General features: G+C 29.2%; 2 protein-coding genes across 4 annotated transcripts; one reads left to right on the plus strand and one right to left on the minus strand.

Moving 5' to 3' along the window:
• Positions 1 to 475: 475 nt before the first annotated feature.
• LOC111627730 (serine/threonine-protein kinase Nek7-like) lies at positions 476 to 12,943 on the plus strand. The gene is made up of 9 exons (XM_023371355.1): positions 476 to 579; positions 7,234 to 7,352; positions 10,126 to 10,207; positions 10,906 to 11,071; positions 11,185 to 11,293; positions 11,376 to 11,483; positions 11,569 to 11,663; positions 11,762 to 11,875; positions 12,276 to 12,943. Exons 2-9 carry the CDS (start codon positions 7,253 to 7,255, stop codon positions 12,453 to 12,455), a joined length of 954 nt encoding a protein of 317 aa, XP_023227123.1. The 5' UTR covers positions 476 to 579; positions 7,234 to 7,252; the 3' UTR covers positions 12,456 to 12,943.
• Positions 12,944 to 15,018: 2,075 nt separating this feature from the next.
• LOC111627729 (glutamine synthetase 2 cytoplasmic-like) lies at positions 15,019 to 22,658 on the minus strand. 3 transcript variants are annotated; one of them, XM_023371352.1, is made up of 8 exons: positions 22,445 to 22,654; positions 22,131 to 22,289; positions 21,789 to 21,950; positions 21,567 to 21,713; positions 20,063 to 20,190; positions 19,736 to 19,935; positions 18,396 to 18,705; positions 15,070 to 15,170 (listed from the first exon to the last, which is right to left on the minus strand). In XM_023371352.1, the coding sequence occupies exons 1-7, from the start codon at positions 22,449 to 22,451 to the stop codon at positions 18,417 to 18,419; spliced, it is 1,092 nt and encodes a 363-aa protein (XP_023227120.1). In that variant the 5' UTR covers positions 22,452 to 22,654; the 3' UTR covers positions 15,070 to 15,170; positions 18,396 to 18,416. The 3 variants fall into 3 exon arrangements, with proteins under 3 accessions (XP_023227122.1, XP_023227120.1, XP_023227119.1); XM_023371354.1 differs by lacking the exon at positions 18,396 to 18,705 and having other exon boundaries at positions 15,019 to 15,170; positions 22,445 to 22,658; XM_023371351.1 differs by lacking the exon at positions 15,070 to 15,170 and having other exon boundaries at positions 18,183 to 18,705; positions 22,445 to 22,653.
• Positions 22,659 to 25,884: the final 3,226 nt, after the last annotated feature.

Here is a 25,884-nt window from a genome sequence, read left to right on the forward strand (position 1 = left end):
ACGATGGCTGGTCTCTTTTAGATTTCATCAATTAATAGACCAGTATCGAATTGATCGTTCTCCATTTCGGCCAACGTACGTCCACTCTACCCGAAAGCGCGCGATCGAATGTACAACAACATGGCAGCACATATATCTCAAAGCGCGCGGCTGACGCCCGCGAAACGCTCGTTTTAACAAAAATCTATCAACGCGCGCTTGGCCAGAAGCGCGCGTTTGAGTATGTATGTATGTTTGAGTACCTATGCAGAACCAAGAGTTCTGCATAGGTAAACACGCGCGTTACCAAAACGCCTAATGTGTACACAGTCTTACAATGTCGGGATCGCATCAAAGGATCCAAATTCGATTTTCCCGGAACAAAACTCAAACTCAATTCTATTTTTATTTAATCTAATTAATTAATTTAATGCGAGTATTAGTAATTATTAAAATTAAATAAAATTGCTAAAATAAAATTATTCAAAAAAATTGCTATTAATTAATTTCAAATACGATATTACAGCAGAAGACTATCTCTCTTATCATCGGTTCTTTTAAATTTTTGTTCTGCAATATACAGTAAACTGAGTTTAAATTGTGAGTTTTCGTTAAATCATTATTACCTTTTTTAGATAAAAGTTTAACTAAAATATACATTTTTTCTACAGGTATTCTTATATATTTTATTTAATTCTTTATGCAAGTCAATAATTTTGCTTTGATTTTATTTTTTTTTCTATCAGTGATAACTGATAAATTTATCTGTCATTATTGAATTGATTTATTAATTAATAAACACTTCCAATAAATAAATAAATATTTGTATTTTTAAACAACAAATATAAAAAAGTATTAAAAGTTTTGTGATCTGTTTAATAAACTATATTCCATTTTATTTTTTTTAGATAATGAAAGCCTTCTTTTACTACTACTATTTTTTTTTATTTTAAATTCCTTAGGCAAGAAAAATTATCTTTTTGACAATCATAGGTAATAAGGATGTGGCCTAACTCATTTATGTTAAAAAACTCATGAAGATTGCTAAGGGCTGTCTGTTAATGATGTGGCACCTCATGGGGAGGCGGTGTAATTCGGAATGTGATGTAATGCCTGTGCTCAACTGTTTTGACTGACTATAGAGATTGCTAGTGCATACAATCTTATATTGGCAAATATAGGATTGGTGCTTTCCAAATGTATTGAGTGTTTTTACATTGTGGTTAGTACTGTAAATGAATGTTGGTACTAATTGTGATGTCAGAATACTCAACTGTTCTGGTAATGCAGACACGTGATGAGAGGAGGGAAGGAGGAATGATCCTTGTGACATCACATTTCATATTTATCATTAATCAGTTTTTTTAATACATAATATCAATTTAAAAGATATTTTTAAAAAATTTAGTTTATGTATTTAAATTTAAAAGATAGCAAAAAGTAAACATACATTGTACTGTAGCTGGTAACACATTATTATCTGTTATGCTTACAGTAAATGATACAATTTCTGTGCCTATAATAGTGTGGAATTTACATTGTCACACTCTCACTAGTCATATCTTAGAAATGACTCATCAATTCATGTTTTTAATGTCTAAAGTCAAACAAATGTTAGGATATGAAATGTTATTGAAAGTTGTGATGTTGCTTTAAAGCCATAAGTCATTTTTGTGTCTAACATCTGTAGAGTTTAACAATGTAATTTTTTATATACATATAACTTTGTTGTCCATTAGGATATAGGATAGAGACCAAGCATAAGGGTACTGTATTTATAAGTTAAGCAGTTATTTACTTATTAGACTTGTTAAAAATATTTATCAAATTGCTTTGAAAAATTCAAAAATTTATTTTTAGAGTATTAACAAAGGAAATATAGAGAAGTAACATTTATATTTAAATGCTGTATAACTTGTGAAATTGAATGCAAATATGTTAAGTAAATACAAAAAATAGAAGGGCCAGATATTTCATTGGTGGAGATGGTATTTGTCACTAAGGATGTTTAAGTATCTTAAAAAGTTTTTAACATACTTCAAAAGAAGGATTTCTAGGCATATGAGATGATTTATACATTGTAATTTATGGCTGTATTTTTTCTGGATGCTTTGTACATTTCTATTTTTTTGAGATTAAGATGGGTCCAGTCTCAATAAAGTTCACAACTTACAAGATGTAAGTTGTGAGCATCATTGAGTGAGACAAACATCATTTTCAGCAATGAAGGCAGCAAGTTCAGTAGTAGATAAGCTCATTTTGATGGAAAACACTTGCTCTTTGTAAGCAATAGTTAACAGTGAAACTGAAACAATGAGAGGTGGTTTTTTTTGTATCAATTAATATAAGCACTACAATAGTGTAATTGATATTACGGAATTATTTCAATTCATTCTGTAACCACTGACCATTGAGACCTTAATGAACAATTACAAAACCAATTTCACAATTCCAAAAGCAGTAATGCTTTTGGAAAGATGTTTTATTTAATATTTACATTTCTTTATTAAAGAATGCATCTTGGCCAAATTAGTTGTTTGTCTCCTCTTCACTTGTAAATTAACATGTTTATTATATAAAATTTTGTTGTCTTCTTCATTCGTTTAATTTTTCCCAATTAATAATGTTTTTATTATTTTTATTTAATTTTAGATCTTTTTTTTTTTACATTTTTAAAGAATATTTTTAAGTTATACAAATTTGACATTACAACTTTTACCTTCTTGCTCTCTGATTGAAAGGTTTGCAGTGCTCTTTGTTGTTGTGACACTTTATGATATTTTTAAATCTGTAACTACAGTGTCTTTTCTGGACTGAGGAAAACAGGTTTTGAATTTGTTTGGAATGCTTTATTACTGGTATGTAATGCACAAGTTGCTATGTCATCAGCATCCCATACACTCGTATAGGATGTTGATGACATAGACAAGCTAAGATCCAAAGTAAAGTCAAAGTAAAGCAGTCACTGACTGATTATATATACAGGAATCAGAATTGCTGATTTTTTGGGATTGATTTTTCTGCCTATTGTAATTTGGATATCTTGTTCAAAAGATAATTGCTTTCTTAAGTAGGTTTCACATCTTTAAATAAAACATTAATTCCTTCACATTTATTTTCAGATATTTTTACTCATGATTGCATATTGTCCTCACAAGCAAATAAGCTTCAGATATTACTGCCATTGTTATAGAGTCAGAGTTGTCAGTGTCGATAAAATTCTTTTGACTCTGGTGACTCCACTTTGAATTTTACTATTGGTAAAATATATATATACTGACAACTCTGACTCTACAACACTGGCAGGCTTAAAATTATATATATATAATTTTNTAGGAGGGAATTTCTGCGAACTTCTTGCCACAATACAGATTTTTATGAAAATTAGAGAAATTGTAATTGTAGTTGTGGTAAAACTTTGTTTTTTTAACAACATTCTCGTATTTTGTTCGTGGCTGAGTTCCGTTTCTAGGAGTAAATCGTCGGGGACTTAACGTTACGTTAATAAACGAAGGGCCAGCCGAAAAAAATAGCATAAGATTTGTAAACTTTAAATCGCATAAGTAAAGATATTTCGTTGTTAATTGATTAATTAATTAATTTTTTGGTAGCGACAGATTGCCAAATACACTCGCGATCTAAACAAGGTGCGGATTTGTGAATATCTTCGAATCTATTTTAAACATTTAGGCCTATGTAACAATTACCAATTGAAAATGTTTTTTTTTTTTTTTTTTATAGTTGCTGCCGGTGAATAAACATTTCGGTGTCCTGTCGGAAAAGAAAATCGTTTACTTCATAGTTTCGAAGCATTCTCGCCAGGTAAGAATTGTTTCGATTGTAGTTTTTCCACAGTTTCCAGTATACGTGGGCCAGATACGGGCCGTTCGAAAAGTCTCTCTGAGGCGGCCGTTTCTTTTAGTTGGTTAATTGGTTTCTAGCAATACTCGCGTGACGGGTGACATGGTGTTTTACTGGCTAATTCTACTGCCGTTATAGGCGGATTAGGTAGTTTGCGTATACACAGTGTTTTTGTTCTGTATAATCTATAATTCCCGATGCGGAGAGACTTTTTGTACATCCCGTATGTGTATATATACACACACACATATATATATATATATGTGTGTGTGTGTATATATACACATTTCAAAATGGCTGATGAATTTACATAGTAAAAAAAAATTTATAGAAAAGACTAAAATGCCTTCATTTTTATCATGTCAAATCACCAGGAACAACAGTCTTCCATTGCAGAGAAGACCTTTTATTAAAGGCTATACCTCTGCAAAACATGCAAAACAGTCTGAAAAGTTTACAGGTGAAAAGCCAACAATTAATTTTTAAAAGAAACGAGCAATTATTTATTATGACATTGTCACAATGCTCTCCCCCTCACATTAGTACTGTAGTGTCTTGGCCTTTTTTTTTTTTTTTTTTTTTTATTAGATAAGTGCACCACTCCTATGGGAGTATAACACTAAGATACATAAAACAAGATAAATGATTCAAAGTAAACATAAAATTAGAAAGTACTGCTTTTAGTGAAGACTAAAAGTAATATTAGAAATTAGAAATTATGAAAAGTCTTTTCTTCCATATATTTTGAATATAACTGTAAAAGGTATCAAACAGAGGCTTCTGTACAAGTTTATCCAGTGGACATGGCCACCTGAAACCATGCATGAAGATTTCTAATTTCATTATAAGTCTATCTTGATCATAAATAGGACAATGGTAGATCATATGGTCAACAGTATCAAGGTTTCCTGTGGAACAAAAGCAAAAGGCAGTTTCTGCCCGGTTATACATCGCCAGGTAGCTCCTAAAATTACCATGCTCAGTAAGAAGTTGAGCAGTAGTAAACGTCAGAAATCTAAGTGGTGAAGAGAGTCTGCTATCAACACTAGGAAAATACAGTCTGGTTATTTTACCCGTCTTACTGCTCAACCATTGCTGGTTCCACTTCTGCATAGCATTTGCACGGATATAATTTTTAAGGCTGCTGCGTGAGAAAGGAATGAGAGTATAGTCCAAGTCAGTGTCCTTTGCAGCTGACTTCGCCTCAAGGTCGGCTTTTTCATTTCCCAAAATGCCAGTATGACCAGGAACAAAAATAAAAGTTATCCTATTCACATGATTTACAATATGGTGCTGGATATATGTGATTTTGTTGCTATTGCAGTTGGGATTTAAGAGGGCCTTTAGGACAGACTGAGAGTCACTGAAGATGTTGAAAGAAAGAGTTTTGTTAGGAAGTGAGGTGGCCCACTGAACAGCCCGGTAGACAGCATCTTCCTCAGCTTGATAGATGGTGGTGTATGGGGGGTACCTGTACCTTTTAACATATTTTGGGCAAAGTAAATCAGTTTGAAGATAAATGCAGACACTTGAGCCAACATGAAGGGAGCCTTTGGACCCATCTGTGTAGATGTTAATGTCAGCATGGACATCCAGGGTGGAAGCAGATGACACCACGTGCACCCTGGGGATAACCCTGCTTACAGGGTGATGATCACAGTTGGTGGAGAAGTTGCAGTGTGGAAGCATGTGAACAGCCGTAGATAAGAGCAGAGACCGTTGTTGAACTTTGATGTTTGTGGTTCTGGTGTAATAGTGANAAAACAGAAATTGGTACTCACATGCACAACAAAGGTTAAGAAGCCAAAATAAGATAATCAAGTGTCATTAAAGAGGTGGAAAATATATTAAATATGAAAATAAAACCAGAACAAAAGCAAAGCGCTGTTTAAACTTGACGCCACCTGGCGGTCTCTAGTGTCTTGGCCCTGTACATCATAATTTTCTTTTAACAATAGAGTCATGTCAGTCTTCTATTAACTGCTTTCAGGGGAAAAGTTTTGAATTGAAATAATAACATGACTTCTGGTTTGCATCAGAAGTTTGTATATAGTTAATTGGGGCCTTTTCCCCCTAAGGTTTCCATATTTGGTCTCTCCTTTCAACCATCTAACTTTATTCTTGAGATTAAGGAAAGATGGACAGACTAACGACAGTGGGAATTTATAGGTCTACAATTTTTTCAAATTGCAGACCAATTATATATTTTTTTAAGTAATTGTTGGCTTGTCATATGTGAACTTTTTAGACTGTTTTGCATGTTTTTGCAGAGGCATAGCCTCTAATAAAAGGTTGTCTCTTCAGTGTTCCTGGTGATTTGATATGGTGAAAATGTAGACATTTTAGTCTTTTCTTCAGAATTTTGTTTAACATATATATGTTTGTTAAATTAATGATGTTTTAAAATGTAATTTTATACAAGAGTTTGTACAATTTTGTGAGAAAGGATTACTGATAACATTTGTTTTTAATGATGTATATGTTGATATAATGTACCAATAATGTTTAATATTTTAAAGTAACAAAAATAACAATATATCCAAAAATAGATCATTTTAATTTTCAATAACCTTTAATAACAATATATCCAAAAATAGATCATTTTAATTTTCAATAACCTTTATGCATATATTAATATACAGTAAATTCCTAATTATCCGAGCTAATGGTGGGGAGAGATGGCACGGATAATCTGAACTATAATTATTTATTTCTAAAATACAACATGTAGATTCGATGTAGATTCACCTTTTTCAAATTTTCCAATTAATGTTAGTTTTTGTTTTATAGTATGACTTTCTTTCTATTATTAGGCATTTTAAGGGTACTTATCTGAAAATTAAAAAAAAACATCTTATTTTACATAATTTTACACTAAAAGTATTTGTGGGAGAGTTATATCAAATCTTAAATTGTAATATGTATTATAATATGCAACTAAACGAAACTTTGTATAAATGTACTCACTATCGTTTTCTCCTCTGAGAAGAAATGTCCAGCTTGAAAGAAGCAGTCTAACTAAAACCAGTCCAGCTGACTTCAGATACACCCCCACCACCCGCTTCAAACATCTAAATACGAACACGTGCACACTTATAGGATGCATAAACATGAAAGCGAGCAACTATTTTAAAAATACATACACATATAATTATTTTTTTAAAAATTAAATTAATGCATGGATAATCTGCACACGGAAGTTTACTGTATTAACTTTCAGGTGTATGCTCATACAGTGTGCATAGTGGATCTTTTAGTTTGGAGTGCTTCTGGCTTAGTCTCCACTTGTACGATCTATGTATATAAATTGGGTTTTTTTGTCTTGTATTAATAAATAAATAAATAGATTTGTTAATATAAGTTTATAATATGTGTGCATTTTTTTCTTTTTAGAAATTGATATTCATCAGTTATGACATTAATGGCTTCATTAGATTCCGAGTTGGCAAAACTTTCTACATCTGATTCAATTTATAACAGTATTTCAAATTTTGATATAGAAAAGAAAATTGGTAAAGGACAATTTAGTGTTGTTTATAGAGCAAAATGTAAACTGGATAACAGCATTGTGGCCTTGAAAAAGGTTCAGGTAAACTTATATTTTTTTTCATTTATACAGAAAAGATTTTTATCAATTATTGGTGATGATTTTTAAATATTTTAAAATAAATATTTAATTTAAAATTAAAAACTTTTAATCCAAATAATGATATAAATTTTTCTAGACAATGTACTTATATATTATATTTTTATTTTTGAAAATAATTGAGTTATAATATAAATGTAGCTATGTGCAAATCACAAAGGTGACATAGATATGCAAATCATTAAAAGAACAAAGACATACAACAGACACCTGTTTATTCAGTAATGAATACGGCCCCCGTGGGCAGCTATACAGGTTGCTATAAGGCAAAGCATACTATCAATGAGGCAATTAATGGTTATCTGAGGTATCCCTTTCCAAGCTGTGTCTACTGTGATGCACATATTGTCTACAGTATGTGGTGGTGATCCCTGGTGCACCTCATATCAGACAAGGTCCCACAGGTGTTCGATGGGAAGAGATCCGGAAAAACTGCCAACCAGGAAAGGATGTGAATTCCATTCAGGCTGGTGAGTTTGTCATGCAATGTGTGGTTGGGCATTGTCTTGTGGAACACTGTTTCGGGTGCGGTCTGCACCAGTGACCAAACCATAGGCCCACAATTTGTGTGACATACTGGTCCAATGTCAGAGTACCAGAAATGTGTACCTGGGCAGTCTGCCAATAGATGATGCCTGTTGTGAGGCTAGTGCTATGCTTGGCAAAAAGACTGACACACAGTGTTCTCCAGGATACTGCCACACCCATCCATGGTCATCATTTCTTCATAGATAGAGGCAAGATTCATCCATAAACAATACCCGATGCCATTCATTGATCCAGTTGTAATGACGACAATACCACACCAGGTGTGCAGTCCTATGTGGGCGATTAATGGCACCTTTGTGCTAGTTGTCATGCATGCAGCTTGACTTCATGCAGTCTTTTGTGAATGGTTTGGGTGGACACAAATGTATCTGTGATGGGGACAGGCAGCTATGGATGTCATGCCCCATGGTGAATGGGTCCTGATGGTACATTTGAAGAATCTGCTAGTCTGCTCTGTCATGCACCAGTGCAATCCATTTCCTCTTCAGTGTGTTCACAGATGTTTCTATGTCTATCAAGTCACATATTGTTGGATTGTACTCAGGTTATGTCCAACAAGTGTGGCTAGTGTTGCCACCTTTTCAAAATTGCTGACCCGGACAGCAGGTAAGGGTTGTTTGAACAGTTTCTGATGCATGCGCAATGTCATTTTGCAATGCGAAGAATAATGTGCAGTGCATGCTGGTTCTAAATCAGTTATAGTTAGGGACTAGGGAGACTTGGGTAGGAAGTAACTAAATGAAGAATAATAACTACAGATGACTTAGCTCTATTGGATATTGGAGACGTTTACAAATACGAATTGTACAAAATAAAAAAAAATTGACAGGTTGCACATGATATTCCCGGACAAAATTAGTAGTTACCCGTACAGTGAGTCGATTCCCGGACTGTCTGGGTGAAAACTGGACGGGTGATAACATTAAGTGTGGCAACTGCGTCCATTGACAAACTGGTTACACAGCTTCAGGATACAGTCTTGTTCCTCAGCTATTAACTGGTTTTTCAAAACTTTACTTTTTTATACCTTAACGATTGCTATTGATTTAATATAAAAAATTCTAACAAAGTGAAATTTTGATACAGTGCTCTTTTAAGTAACATCATTCTTGTAAAGCACAAATGATTGGATCTTCAATAAATATGAAACAGAAAATTTTTTGTATCTGTTTTTACTAAATGTATGATTTTTTTATTGCAGATGCCATTGTTATTATCATATCACATGATTTTCAAATTCAAACTTGTGTATAGGCTTCATTTATAATTCACATTGTTTGAGGTATTTCAGTTCGTTGTTAAACTTAATTTAGTGCTAGTTTCAGAGGCAAACAAATGGTGGTACTATAAAGTTTGATTGTATTTTGTTTTTATTTAGTTTATATAAAGCAAATACAAGTAATTAGTCATCTATAAATTCATACATAATTTATTAAAATAGTTTTCTTTCTACAAAATGTAGTTGTGTTGTATATTAATAAAGTCAAAATTATACATAAAATAAAATTTATTTGATATTCAATTCATAATGGAGATAATTTCTTCAACAATGGATTATTAGACATATTAAATTGTGTTGTTATGATGTAGTATGAAGAACATAATGTCTTTATGAAATTAAAAATTTTTATGTTGTTGAATTATTATTATTTTTAAAATAGTAGATTTATATTTAAAAAATATTTTATTTGTATAAAATTCATTTTGACTTTGCTTAAGTCTTTGACTTGTTACATAAATGTATTAGAAGAATAATATAGTGATGTTAATAAAAGGTATCAAATATCTGACAATCAGATTTAATTTTTTCTTTATTAATACATTTGACAAATCGTTATATTTATAATTTTCTTCTAGGATGTATTCATACATCTAAGAATTTATGCAAAATTAAGATGTATACATTGAATTAATATATCTTTTCAAACACATTGTGTTATTCTCTAGTCCTTGAATGTCTGGATATAAATAAAAAAGTTTGCCAAGTGAATTTGCAGAATTAAAATTTCANGATTCCGAGTTGGCAAAACTTTCTACATCTGATTCAATTTATAACAGTATTTCAAATTTTGATATAGAAAAGAAAATTGGTAAAGGACAATTTAGTGTTGTTTATAGAGCAAAATGTAAACTGGATAACAGCATTGTGGCCTTGAAAAAGGTTCAGGTAAACTTATATTTTTTTTCATTTATACAGAAAAGATTTTTATCAATTATTGGTGATGATTTTTAAATATTTAAAATTAATATATAATTATTTTTAACCATCAACTTTTAGGCCAAAGATCTACGATTTAATAATTAGCTAAATCTGGCCTAAAAATAATATAAGTTTCAGATGTATTTGGCTATTAAAATGTTTGCTGTTTCTGTTTAAAATTAGAATATCATCTCTCATAATGTTAATAACTCTTCAGTCATTATCCATTAATGAATATTCTGAATCTTTCTAATCAAAATAATGAAGAAGAGAAGCAGGAGATGCAAACTATCTGTTTTAAAACAAATAAACTTCAGGTTAAACTGTAAAAGATACTGTTCTTTCTCTAAGCATCTCAATTAATGAATGATATCTTCTAGTGGAACTGCCTCCATCATTTTATATCTTTTAATGTTTAAGTTTTAAATAAAAACTGTGAATATAGAATATTTATTTATTTTACACACTTCTTATATACTATTTTTATTATTTATAATTATTATTGTAGAATTGATTTAATTATTAAGTAAAAAATATTTAAATGTATAATAATAATAAAAGAATATAGTTTACAGTTTTACAACATATAATTGAGATTTAAATTAATACACCAAAAAGCAACTTTAGGAAATATTTCACAAAATGTGTAGACTTTTTATTTTACTAATTCAAATATAAAACACTTTAATAGTCAATATACATTTGTATTTCTTTTTCTATTAAAGCAATTAAACCATCCAAATGTAATTAAATATTTGGCATCATTTATTGAAGATAATGAACTTCATATAGTATTGGAACTGGCTGATGCTGGAGATTTATCTAGGATGATAAAGGTAAATGAATTTAAATTATATTGTATAAAATTAATTTTTAAGTTTGCTTATTGTTTATTTTTTACTTGGAAATATCATATAATTTTATTTTCATTTACAATTGATTTTTTTAGCATTTTAAGAAACAACAAAGATTAATTCCTGAAAGAACAATATGGAAGTATTTTGTTCAAGTTTGTGGTGCTTTAGAACATATGCATTCCAAAAGAATTATGCATAGAGGTTACTATATATTATATTAGTATACAATAGATTTCATTGTTATAATAATGAAAATTCTACACTACAAACATTTATATTTCAGATATTAAACCTGCAAATGTGTTCATTACTGCTCAAGGTGTTGTTAAACTTGGTGATCTTGGTCTTGGAAGATTTTTTAGCTCCAAAACAACTGCAGCTCATTCACTAGGTAATTATTTTTTATTTCAGTTGATGTAAATACTTATACAAACATATATAACAAATTTACATTTTGTATAAATAACTTTTTACAGTTGGAACACCTTATTATATGTCTCCTGAACGAATTCATGAACATGGTTATAACTTTAAATCTGATATTTGGTCTTTGGGGTGTCTTTTATATGAGGTTAGCTTAATTTATATACTATTTGTTAATATTAAGCTATGTGGCTTAATATGGTGATTAATTTAATTTTGTAAATGTTTTTGAATTTATTTAATTAGATGGCAGCTTTACAATCACCATTTTATGGTGACAAAATGAATTTATATTCTCTTTGTAAGAAAATAGAACAGTGTGATTATCCACCCCTTCCAGCTGATATTTACTCTCATGAGGTTTGACTTTTTACTTATAAATTATTCCATTATAAAACTTCTGATTTAATTTTTTCCTGATTGAAATTATGAATTAGACAAATCCAGCTGAATTTGCACATTTTATCAATTTTATTTATTGTTGCATTTAAAAATAAACTATTTAGTTGTTAGAATGATTTCTGTTATTATTTATAGTTGAAATAATTGCTTAGAAAAGTTAATAAAAACATTTTAAAGATTAATTTTACTTTATGTTGATTTGATCTAATTTTAAATTGGAGTTTGTGTTGAATTTATTTATTTATTTTTTGACAATTTTTAATTTTAAGGTTAAGATAATTATTTAAATAATGGAAACTATTATTTTCAAGTTTTGATTCATTTAATTCAATAATCAAATTTAAAAAATTATTTTCAGTTGCGGACTTTAGTTGGTGACTGTATTGATCCTGATCCGTCCAAGAGACCTGACATTACATATGTTCATAAAATAGCCAAAGATATGCAAAGAAACTTCACATCTCCAAGATCACCACCCCCAAATCTATCTACACCATCTCCATCTGTTTCTGAAGATTCGTTGAACAAAGAATTATAAGCTGTAAATACTCTATATCAGTTCTTAAATAGAATAATTAGTAATTAGGAGTTTTCATTCTTACATTCTTAAATTATTTAAAGTATTATTTGAAATTGCTCAAAATGATCAGGGTAATAAGCTTTGCAATTTTTCACAAGTTAGATCCATATGTTTTTGATCCTAGTTTAAATGTTGGGCTAGTCATCAGATATATCAAAAATTAATAACAGAAATTTATTAAAAAAATAATATCTGCATTACCTAAATTGTCATAAATGATGATGTATAAGTTAAATTTTTAAGCAGAAATCCGTCCAAATTTAGGAATTGACTTATATGATGGATGTAAAATGAGAGTTTTTTCCACATAGTGAAACAACACTGAACATTTGCTGTGCACCTATTATCTAGCTAGCCATTATAAATATTCCAGCTAAAGTTCATGTTTGGTGAATGTGTTTAACATAGATATTAATATAGTAATAAAATTTTGATATACATGAACATTACTATATCATTTGTTGTTTTCAACTTCTGGTATGCTAACCATACATCATTGATGAAAATACAGAGCTTGAGCAAAGGCACACCGTAATGTTATACTATACTATAATATATTTATATAGTTGTTCTATCATGATATTATGTTATGTAAACTATTAATAGTATATTGAAGGTATTCATTTTGGCTTGAATATATTTATCAATAGACCTAATTTACAATAGAGTTCTACCCAGATAACTTAAGATTTTTAGCATTTGCACAGTGTCCTTTGTATGAGTAAATTCTATTGTCCACATTCCTTTTGTATGAGCTACATAATATATTTATTATATATTGAAAAGTATTATGGTACTTTCTATGTAGACTACCTTATATCATACCCATACTGTATTATTGGTGGTATGTCTACACCAGAATTTTGAACTGAAAATCTTGAGGTTGACTTATACACTGGGTCAACTTGTATGCCAGCATTTATGGTTATGATATTCAATCATAACAATAACAAGTTATTTTTCCATACTTATCAATAATCGTTTACTATATTTTCATATATATATACAGTAGAACCTCGATTATCCGGACTAATTGGGGATGAAGGTAGTCCGGATAATCAAAAAAATACTTTAATTTGTCTTTTAATAATAATACAACGCGTTTTCTTTTTGATGACATATCGGTAATATTAAAAGTAAATACTGTATTTAAATCGTGATCAAATTTTCAAGAAACAAACGTTCGTATTGAATTTGGACTACTACTGACCAACGCTAACAGACTACCTATTGTTTAAAAGGCCCTCTGGTGGCGCAAGAAGACGGATTTTATAAAATAAAAAGCAGTTGAAACTGCATTTTTATGAATAAAAATTTGACAAACTATTTATCGTTTTATGACGAGTAAAATTTTTTCGTCGCGTTCGCGGCTTTTAAGTAATGCATAAACCTTCGAGGCGCGAGGCCCTTCGGACCGCGAGGCATAGGCGGTGGCCCACGTCGTCCATGCCTTACGCCGCCCTTGGTCATAGAAATGATGTAATTTGAATATAAATTATTTATAAATACGTATGTCAAGTTATATTTTTATTACGACACAAAATATATTTAAGAGTTTACGGCCACTGTGCTGGGTGAGACGTTGTTGAAACAAAAAAAGTTATGCATTCCATCACGTACATAAACAGTGTCGTAATTCGACAAGTGCAAATCAGCAAATTCGTAAAATTTTTGTTTATTTTGAACGATCCGGATAATCGAGAATCCGGATAATGGAGGTCCGGATAATCGAGGTTCTACTGTATATGGTTATGATTGAATATCATAACCATAAATGCTGGCATACAAGTTGACCCAGTGTATAAGTAAACCTCAAGATAAGTCAACCTCATATATATATATATATGAGAAAAACACTTAAAAGTGTAAAAAGTTGTTCTAAAATAATATCAGTTTATATTCTATAAATTATTGATAAAAGCGGTAAATGTTATTTTTATTCAGATTGAGAAATCTTGAAATTAAAAATTAATTTCTTCTATTAAAATGTAAATACTGTAAAAAAATCTTACTGTAATGCAAATGAATATTAAATTTTTATAATATAGACAGATCACCAATTTTCCATTATCCTGGAGCCATGCTCTAGGATAATGGAAAATTCATTTTACTAGATCAACTAAGTCATGCAACAATAATTCAATGGTACACTGACCCATTATTTACATCCTATATTTCTAAAGTTCTATGAAGTATTAAAATCTTAAATAAAATAAAAACTTAATATTTGTTTAATTAAAATTTCTTATAAATTTTACAATAGGGAACTAAGTTAATTGAATTAACTTACTTCACTGAATAATCATTCAGTGAACTAGTGTGATGATTGCAGGAATTTCAAGTGTGCTATTGTAATTTTGTTTGGATTAAATAAGGTAATGGAAATTGGTGGTGTATACATTTATTTCGTTTATAATAATGATTGAATGTTATAATGCAATTATTTTAGAAGTTTAATGAGAACTCAGCTATGAATGAACACTATGGTAAATACAAATTTTTAAATTTATCATTAGTTCAATCAGTTTTGAGAAAACTGCAGCAGAGAGATTTAAAACATAAATATTTAACTCTGAATTATTTTTAAAGTATGCACAAATTCATTTTCTATAAGAGTTTATATCTTGCCAAAATCTTGCATGTTTTTTCCTTGTTCTTGCACATTCCATTTTTCTAGAAATAAACATATCAAATAAACCATTGTAAAAGATATATGCTTATATAATTAATTTTTGGATATTTATAAATAAAAAGTAAGTAATTAAATACTCAAAGAATTTAACTGAAATAAGCAAAAAAATTTGTTTTAATTTTTTAAATTAACATTTAGGATTATTTTGTACTAAATTAATTTGAATTTTGTTGAAATGCATCAAATGTGTTTTATTGTGTGATTGAAAGTTTTGAATTCATTATATTTTTGTACAAATTAAAGACAAAGTCGCTCTAAAAATTATTTCAGATGATCACGAGATGTCTTTAATTTGTACAAAAATAATTATTCATCTGACAAAAATTCAAATTTATTATATTTATTAATTCAAATTGTATATAAATATAATGATCTACTTATAACTAAGAAACTACCAAAGAAAATTTGTTAAGATCCTGAACTAATTTTTGATGATCTGACTTGGATTAAGGTCCTTCAAAATGACAAGGATGACACATTTAGTACTTGGCTGTCTAGTCTAACTTGGATGTTCATTTATAAAGAATAATTTCATAGATAACTCTTAAAGGAAAACTGTCACCTTTAACTATTTTAAACAAATTTAACCAACAAATTAATATTCTAAATATGCCAAATTTGTTTACAATATAAATATTTTCATATCTTTTACATCGTAGTCTTTGATTCAGGATGCATAACTATGAATCAAATACAATTTAGCTAGTTTTTGTTGTTATAATGATTTTTTTAAAATCAATTAAAAGTTATAGTTATATTTTAGTGTTATAAAATGTAATAAAAATTTGTTGTTCCTGTAAATCATTAAATTGTTGATAAAAGCAAATATTTAATACTATACTACATGTTACTAAAAATATTTTAATTAATTTAAATTATTCAAAAATAATTAAAATACAGTTAATTTTAATAAAGTTTGTTTAAAAAATATTTTTATATAAATGTTAAAAGAAATCTTAGTATTCAGCAGAAAATGTTTGTTTAATTGATGTTTGGGCTAAAAAGTCATTTTCAAGTTCTTTAATGTACAATTTTTAAGCTCTAATTGAATTAATATATTTTTGAAACTCTTACAAATGCCTTATAAAATGCCTTAAAAATGCCTTACGCAAATATTAAAATGATTGTTCTGAATGTATAACAACTTGCTTTGAATTATAATACTGAAAATATTACCATCTATGCACAGAATTTAAGTAAGCTTTACAAAATCGTGTTCAATAGTAATAGTTATTCTAGTCTTACTTTTTAAAAACGAACAAATTTTTATTATTCACTATTGTAAAATTCAAATTGTATTTTTATTGTAAATGTTATTGTTAATGTACATAAGATTGAATATATTTTATGTATTATTGCAAAATTTATTAATAAAATTCTTATGTAAAATGTTTTTGAATGCTTTATAAATGTTGTTTATATTTTATTCATATATTAAATAATTAATAAACTATAAAAAAATTTTTTAAATTCAAATTTAAAAATGAAGACAATTCACATAAATGTTGAAAAACACTAAAAAGTCAAAATGATTCAGTGAATAAAAAAAGGAGCCGTTTGTTCTTTTTCACAAAATAGGTCCTATTTATAAACCATATTGTCGCCCTAGTGTTACGATTAGATCATTTTTATATCGTCAAAATATGCGATTAAAGTTGAACATAAACTATTCCTTGATTTCAACAGATTTAAAGCTATCTGTAAAAAATGCTTTATTCTAAATAATATATTTTGTTTCGCATGTTTTTATATGTTTTTGCTATTGTTATTGGTTGTAGGTGATCCTCTATCAACAGAGATCCTTTTCTAAAGAAAAACCTTCAATGAGAATTTGAAACATTTAATTCTTCAAACCAATAACGAGCCTTCTCCTAACCCTTACAACCTTCCAAATTGTCGTTCCGTTTTTCGTTCCAAATATTTTTTTTTTTTTCATTTTTAAACTTTTCTTTTTAACATTCTTTTTAAATTTAAATTTTAAACTTCAGCATTTTAGAACAATAAATAAATATTAAATATATAAAATTACTTGTCCTGACTGACTGATTCATCATCACCGAGAGCAAACCGCTGAACCTAAAAAGGTGAAATTTGCTACACAGTTAGGGTACATCATGAAAACGCACACTAAGAAGGGATTTTTCCAAATTCCCTCCCCGCGGGGGAAAGTGAGAGCATTAAGGCTTAACCTGAAGAACGGCTTCTACTGTACTATTTTAGATGCGATTTTTTGTTTTCAACTACGTTTAGTCTTCATCGAGTACTTAGGTATATTAAATTGATAACATTTCAGACATTGTTATAAATATTTTTATATATTTCGATTTTTTAGTCAGATGTTCGAACCGTTTTAAATTCGAATTTGTTATAGCATATTGGTTCGATTATAGAATGATTATAAACGTTCCAGAAAATTGATCAAATTAAAAACAGTTCTTTTGATTCTCAACAATTCTCAGCGGTAGGTGTTATATAACAACTATTATGGTTGTTGAAATACTGAATATAAATGGGTTAGCTTCCAAAATCTGCACGGGCAAAGTCGCAGGTAACAGCTAGTGGCTTATATATTCATTTATATTCAGTATTTCAACAACCATAGTAAGTCAAGGGTAACAGCTAGTTAATATATAAATATAAATCCGACAAAATATATGCCATAGAGTAACATATATACGGATCACGGAACGGGGGGAAGCAAGTGGATCCGATATCACTACATTGGTATTGTAGCGGAGTGGTATGTATTGTCCCCGAGACATTGCCAAATTTGTCTATAAAAATAAAATAACAATAGAGTGTAACTTGCCTACAGATGTATTGATATGAAACTTAAAACGGATTGAGAAAGTATTGAAAGGTTTAGGGGAAAAAATAGGCTAATATACAAGAAATACAACAGAATGAATGATTTGTAAGATGCTTTTGAGGCCCAGCCAAATGACCCTGCTGGTTTCCTGTGAGAGACCTTGATTACAATAACAATAATGAAATTGAAATATTTTCGAGTTTATTAAATTCGGATCTAAGAAATAGTATTGGCTACATTTTGAATTTGGTATTAAATCTAATCAAATATAAAATAAATTTTTTTCCGAGTATCTCGAGTAAGAATCGAACCCGAACTCTTCTGATGGAAGCAAACTAAACTATACATTCCGTATATTATAGGCTTATATACATATACAGCATATATCCAAATATACCAGATAGAAAAACCATGCGCGTCACTCTTTCAATAATAATGTTTCGACTAAAATTTCGGCAACGGTGTATGGATCGCAATTAGAAGAAGGTCTTCGATCTTCTAGATAACCACATTGCTGTTTCTCTACGTGACAAGGAATTCTGATGCTGGCCGAACGATTTGCCACTCCATATGTAAATTCCCCAATTCGTGAAGTTTCGTGAAAACCAGTTAATCTTCTTTCGTTATCTTTGCCCGATTTGGGATCGTATGCTTCAATATGGCGGCGATGATTTCGTGATAGGAGTTCTATGGCTTCTTTAATAATTCTGTATATAATTTAATATAAATGTATAATTAATAAAATTAAAAATAATTATTAGTTTTTATGCCGTAATTTTTTCAAATTAACAAGTTTAGGAATAAAAATTAACTGATGTAAAAATAAGAAAATTGATATGATTGTCTTTAATTTGTACAAAAATAATTATTCATCTTTTATTTTGTAATTAAAAATTAATGGTTTGTTTTGCTGAAAAGTAATAACTACAAAATACGAAAACTATTTCTTTTCATATTTAAATAAAAATTTTAAATCTAAAACTAAATTCATACTAAGTACTATTTTTGAAGCGTTAATTTCAGTACTAAATCAATTAACACTTCAAAAATTTCAAGTACCACAAAATGTTTGAATTTTATTTGTCTATTTATTATTGCTATAATAAATGTTATTTTATAATTTTATTCTCAACAATATAATTAATTTATTGAAAATATAATAATAATAACTGACACAGATTACAGCTTCTTAGAGAAAACGTTGTTTGTTAAGTTATGGCAACGTAACACTTGGGCGATCTGCCTAGGGGGATGACTTCCGGGAGGTCTTTTTAAGGAAAACTGGCCCCTCTTTAGGCGTTACAGACGTGGAGAAAACCCGGAAAACTCCACTTGACCAGCCTGTCCGAGCGAGGCGCGAACCCACGACCGAACTCCCAGTGTTCAGGGTACGAAGACTGCTTAGGCTACTGGTGGGCCTCCTTAGAGAAAGTGTAAAATTGATTTGAAGATGTAACGCGGTTTTTAACTACAGAAGAGACTGGCAAAATATATTCTGGGAGTGATTATCTCAGAGGCCCATGGAGAAGGCCCATATTAGCGCCTCTGCTAATGTGTCAAAATTTGTCAGAAGACCCATAATTCTTGTGGAAGGTCTGGCAGAGTTCATACATTATTAACACTAAACATATTTTTATAATTTAACTTAATTACAATTAATTTATAATTTGGAGTAATTGAATACTCGGAATTTTACATTATATTTTTCATATATCCTGAATATGAAATTTGATTTACCTCAAGCCATTTGGTTCTCTCATTGATTTAGTACTGAAATTAACATGAGCTCCTGCACCATTCCAGTCACCTGGTACAGGTTTGGGATCAAAAGTCACCATAACTCCAAAATCTTCGGCTACTCGATGTAATATATATCTAGCCATCCAAAGATCGTCTCCTATGCTAACTCCTTCGCATGGTCCTACTTGAAACTCCCACTGAAAAGAATAATTTACATTAGCAAATTTCCTAAAGATCTGAGGCATATTTTTCAAACATTAAATTATTAATAGTTTTTATATTATCATAAAATATAATTATTTAATTTTATTTTTAATGCTATACCTGACAAGGCATAACTTCAGCATTTGTTCCAGCAATTTTAATACCGGCATATAAGCATGCTCTGTAATGCGCTTCCATAACATGTCTTCCGTATACATTATTAGTGCCAACTGCACAGAAGTAAGGTCCTAAGAATAAAATTATGATTTTCTATATTTATAAATTATAAAAGAACGAAAAATAAAGAAATAAATAATAATATATTGCCAATAAGATGACAATAGTAGGTTTATAGCCTATATTTTAATATATAACTTCAAACAAATACAGGGATGCATATTCAGAATATAAACAAACCTTATTTTTATATCAGAAATTCAGTAATAATTACTGTTATTTTAGTGTAAAAACTAACATTAAAACACATCAGTATAACCGAACTTGAACTTTGTGTGTTTGTGTATCATGAATATCGATAGAATATTTTCTTATGACTAAAATGAATTGCTTTTCATTCTTTCTTTTGATGCTCAGTCACTTGCTTGGACATCCAAGAAAGTGATTGACTTCATTAGATATAAGAAACAAATTGGATGATTCATTTATTTTCGAAATTGAATTTATCATCCAATTTACTGTCTTTCAGGGATTTCTGTCAAAAGAAATATCCACATGTTCCTCTTCTGTTCTGGGTATAATACATTTTTTAATGATTTTTATTTCAGTCATGCACAATTACAAACAGGAAAAGACAAAAGATAAAATAGCGCTTTCGTTTTATTACAGTCAAATCAATTAATGTTTGTTTGGTTATAGCAACGCAACACTTGGACGATCGCCTAGAGGGGATGCCTTTCGAGAGGTATTTTTAAGGGAAACTCGGTCATTGGCCTCTATTTAGGAGCGGAGAAAACCCGGGGAAACTCCAACGTGACCAGTCCATCAAAGCAAGGCGTGAACCCCATGTCCGAACTCCCAGTGTTTAGGGAATGAAGACCGCTTGGCCACTGATGAACCCGAATCAATTAATGGAAGTCATTTATGATAATTCATAATTTTTATTTTTAAAATAAATTTGACTTTATTTGACTTGCACTTTTTAATTTGATGTCTTATTTTGTTTTCAAGTTAAGTGTTTATAATATTTTTTAATGAGCTTATTAATTTTTATAAATGTATGTAAATGCAGTTATAAACAACGTGACATCTATTTATAGTTATTATTTATTAAATAATTTATAAAAATATTTTGCAAACATTTTATAAGTTTAAACTTACAAAAGTGCTTATTTCGAATATTTTTCAGTTCTATTTAGGATTTCTTGGTTGCCTCGTTTGAAACAAAGTATTATAACTTTATATGTTCCAAAATGATATAAACTAATACTTTGATGTGATCTTATCTACCATATCAGCGATTCAAATCTGCTTTAGAAAATACAACAGCAAGTTAAATTTAGGAACTATTAGGCCTATTATTATTTTAGGAACCGTCTTAACAAATAAAACTTTTTAAAAATATCATAACATTATTATTTTAACAGATTAAAATAGAGAAGAATACCTTGAGGTTCAGGATATCCTCTTTCAACCCACCCTAAAGGACGTCCATTCGCATCAAGAAGAGTATATTCTTGTTCAATACCAAACCATGGTTTCTCTTCCTTTACCTTTTCTAATATTTCTTTACACGAACGTCTTTTATTATTAACTGAAAAGAGAATTTTTTCGATAGTCAAAACAAATTAAAAAATTAAAAAATATTTATATTTATCAACAAATTTACCAGACGGTTTTTGATCAAGAGTATAAGTTTCACACATAACAAGCTTATTGCAACCTTTCAGAAATGGATCTTTATACATGGCCACAGGGTGAAGATACATATCAGATCTACTAGTTTCTGCTTGGTAGGTACCACAACCAGCAAATTGCCACAATGGAACATCTGGAAAAACAAGATTTAATTAATTTAATAAAATTATTGAAATAGAATAATATAGACAACAAATAACTATAATATTGTTTATACGAGTATATAGGCCTATATATATATACACATAAATTATAATTGCATGCATTGATAAAAAGAATTTTAATTTACAAAAATTGGATAAAATGATTTTACCACGAACAGTTTTTGGTACAAAGTCGAGGGTTTTGGTTTTTCCTCTTAGTTTTTCTCCAGTGCCATCGATCCAGACATAAGTTATTTGACAAATACTTTCATCCAAAGGAAGTTTTAAATATCGTTCTAAAACTTTAAAGGAAGCGAGTGCAGCATTTGCTAAATAATAAAAAATAAATATTTAAATAAAGAACACATTTTTCATGTTTATATTAAAATTTTTAAAAAACAGAATAAGATTTACTGAGAAACATAGACATTTTAAAATGTATAATATAAAATATAATAAATTTTAAAAATATATTTTATTATACCTTGCATTTTAGTTGTAGAATTACTCTGTCCTGTATAAGGGAAAAATACGTTTATAAATTGCTTGGATAAACATTCATTAAAATGACGTAAGAATAAGTACTGTATATGTATTCCTTTATCAAGGACTTTGTCCTAGTTGATGGACATACGATATTCCAAATGACCCATTAAGAACGCTAACTCTTTCATTCTAAAACTAGAGCAAACCTTCTAGATATTTAGTTTAAATACAGCTTTTCGGGAATGTTTATTAATTAATTAAGTATAACTATTAATAGCTTTAAGGAACAATGTTTAAAATGTCTATTTCAAGAATTTGAAAAACTTTAAAAACGATAATTGAATTGTTTCATTAAATTATTTTGTTACTCAATGAAACTTATCAAAGTAACCGGAAAATAATTGCAACATCATTTTTCCGAAATTATAAATGTTTGGCGCAATTTGTAAAAAATAATTTCGTGTTATGTAACTTAACCGCATATGTAGTGACATTTGTAACCCTTTGGTCGTCATTCAGGGGAGTCTAGGGATTCAAAAATGTGTTTTCCTATAACCTTATAAAAAAGTTTTGTAAAATGATTAGTGTTTCTATTTGTATATATAAATTGATCGACCAATTGCATTTTCTATCCTCAGATCAGAAAAATATATCCGCGGTTAAAAAAGAAACAATGTTTGACGGTACTTCCATCGAAGTGCCAGAGTGAGGAAGAGAGAGCAGGAGTTTTTCGATGAAGAACAATTGACCGTGTGACAAGTGATGTGTTCGCGTATCGTGCAAATGAGAGAGAGAGAGAGGGAAAGAAATTTTAAGGAAAAAAAAAAAAATGGAATAACATCTACATTTTTAGAAGTGTAAATCAGGAAGTACGCACTTCAGAAATACGTTTCTAGAAGACAGGATACGGACTCATCTTGAGTCCGTATCCTGCTTTATTCGTCAGTGTTCGAGTTAGAATTGTTAATAAATTACGATTTCATGCATAGAAAGATGGTGTGAGAGGACTTTAAGTAAGATTCTTCTTTTCTTGTTTACGAAAAGAAGAATTTCCCGATGCTTCATTAAAATGCCTTATCATTAATTTAAAAAATCTTTAAATTAAATCACAAAAAATATTTTATTTAATAAAATAAATAAATATACAAAATTGTTATTTGTATATGTTATTAACTTTTAATAACATAAATCTTTGACATTTTATATATCGTGCCCAGATGGTATACGAATGAGTCAAATCCTATTACATATACGGTACAATTGTGCTTACAATATATTTCTCTCCATACTTGTAATCGTACCATCAGGAGAGTAATCTTTTAACAAACTAAAGTTGATAAAAAGTTACTTCAGATCTTTGAAGAGTCGAGAACGATTAACAGGACTACACTAATTTTGCTGTCTATCCAAAAGTATTAATTTTGAAGACATAATTTACCAATTTGCAATAAGGAAAGCTTGAAAAAACAAACTAACCTAAAATTATTTTTGATGATAACGAACAATTATTTTATTGTGACAGCGTCATAATGCCGGGCTACATTTTTTAATCATATTTTTAATTTATTTAAATTAAAACATATGTCCGCCACCCGAAATTAGTAGTGTCTTGCCCCTGTACATCATACTTTTCCTCTTCGCAATTGAGTTCTGCTAGTCATCTATCTAACTCCTTTCAGGAAAAAATTTTTAAATTAAAATAACGTTACTTCCAATTTGCATCACATCGGAAGTTCTTATATAGTTAATTGAGGCCTTCTGCTCTTATGTCGAGACCAGATATGGTCTCGGCTTTCATCTATCTCACTCTGTTATTGAGATTGAGAAAGGACAGACAGCCGGACGACAGTAAAAATTTACAGGTTTACAAGTTTTTCAAATTGCAGCCCAAAAAGTTCTATTATTTTTATAGTAGTTTTGTATTTATAATTATTATTTTTATAGTAGTTTTGTATTTATAATTATTATATGTAATTATGTTTTTAACGAAACTGAAACTAATTGAATATTTCCTTTAATTTTTAATATTTTGATATTTTGCATATTATATTTCAATACAACAGAAAAGTGCTTTTTTTTTTAAATTTGTAACAGACTAATGAAAGGCTTATCCAAAAGGGCCACGTTTAAGTTTTCCCCTGATGCCAAATACTCTAGCAACGACCCTGTTGTATAGAATCTTTTAAGATAGCCAACAAATAATCAAATTTTACTTTGGTCATCCGAAAATAGTTTAAATATTTTTCAGTATGATATCTCAATTCTTTATAAAACACACGAAACTGGTCTTCATTTTATCGACTTTCTATAACGTGATGAACCAAATGAATCATCCTTCTACGTCATTGCTTTCGGCGTAATAATAAGAAACGCAAAGCTTCTTCTTAGGAATTCATTTTTGTACTAGTGATTAATAAACTGAATCTGAGTTAATGAAGTCAGATTCAGATCTCTCGGAGACGTTCACAATGGCGACCGCATCTTTGCTTCCTATAAAGACGTTTATTCTTATGGTAAGTATCGATTTTAAGATTTAAGATGTATTGATTTTATATTTTCGAAGACTCAAAATGTTTTAAGTAATTATTAAATAATAAAAAAACCAGTCTAAACTGAATTTTGGATGAATAAGAGGTGAGGCTTAATTAAATTATCGAAAGAAAATTGCGTTGGTTACGCTAGTTGTTCTTGATACTGCATATAATTTCAAATTATAACTTAACTAACGATCGTAATATATTAAATGAGACTGGCTAAGTTTTTAATAATTTGTTATTTAGATATGTATAGGCTAATCTCACGTTATAAAGGCATACATTTTTATATTTACTTTTAGATAATTTTACAAAGATTAGAAAAAATGTTAAAATATTTTTATCATGAGAATGTTGTAAAATGAGATAGTTATTTTTAAAATAAAAATTATTATTCTAAATTAAAATTTAACAGTTGATTTTGTCAAATAATACTAACTCTTTATTATAATGTTTCATAGAAAATTTTTATTGCTTCAAATTTTAGTAAAATATAGTTGAATCTTCAATAAAGACACATTTCTTTTAGAAATGCATACAAAATAACCTGCAAACAACGGCCATTTTTTATATTCCCGTCGGTATATTGTATGTTTAGATGTTTGACTGTGTTTATTTTATTCAAAAATTATAAATTATATTTCCTGTTATAATCCAAATTAATAATTAATAATAAGTACTTTAAATATTACTACATAAGTTTTAATTATTTCATCTTCATTTAGTATAAAAGGAATTTATTAAAGAAAATTAAAAATTGAAAAATAAATTTGAATATTTACTTATCTGAACTTAATAATTTATGACATTAGTTAATTACAAGAAATTCGGATAGTAGATTAGTCATTAATTTCTTTTAAAACATTGAACCTATTAGTTCTTATTTTAACAGTTTTGTAATGTT

Source organism: Centruroides sculpturatus, unplaced genomic scaffold, assembly GCF_000671375.1.
Source record: "Centruroides sculpturatus isolate CEXI.00-Female unplaced genomic scaffold, Cexi_2.0 scaffold121, whole genome shotgun sequence".
NCBI lineage: Eukaryota > Metazoa > Arthropoda > Arachnida > Scorpiones > Buthidae > Centruroides > Centruroides sculpturatus.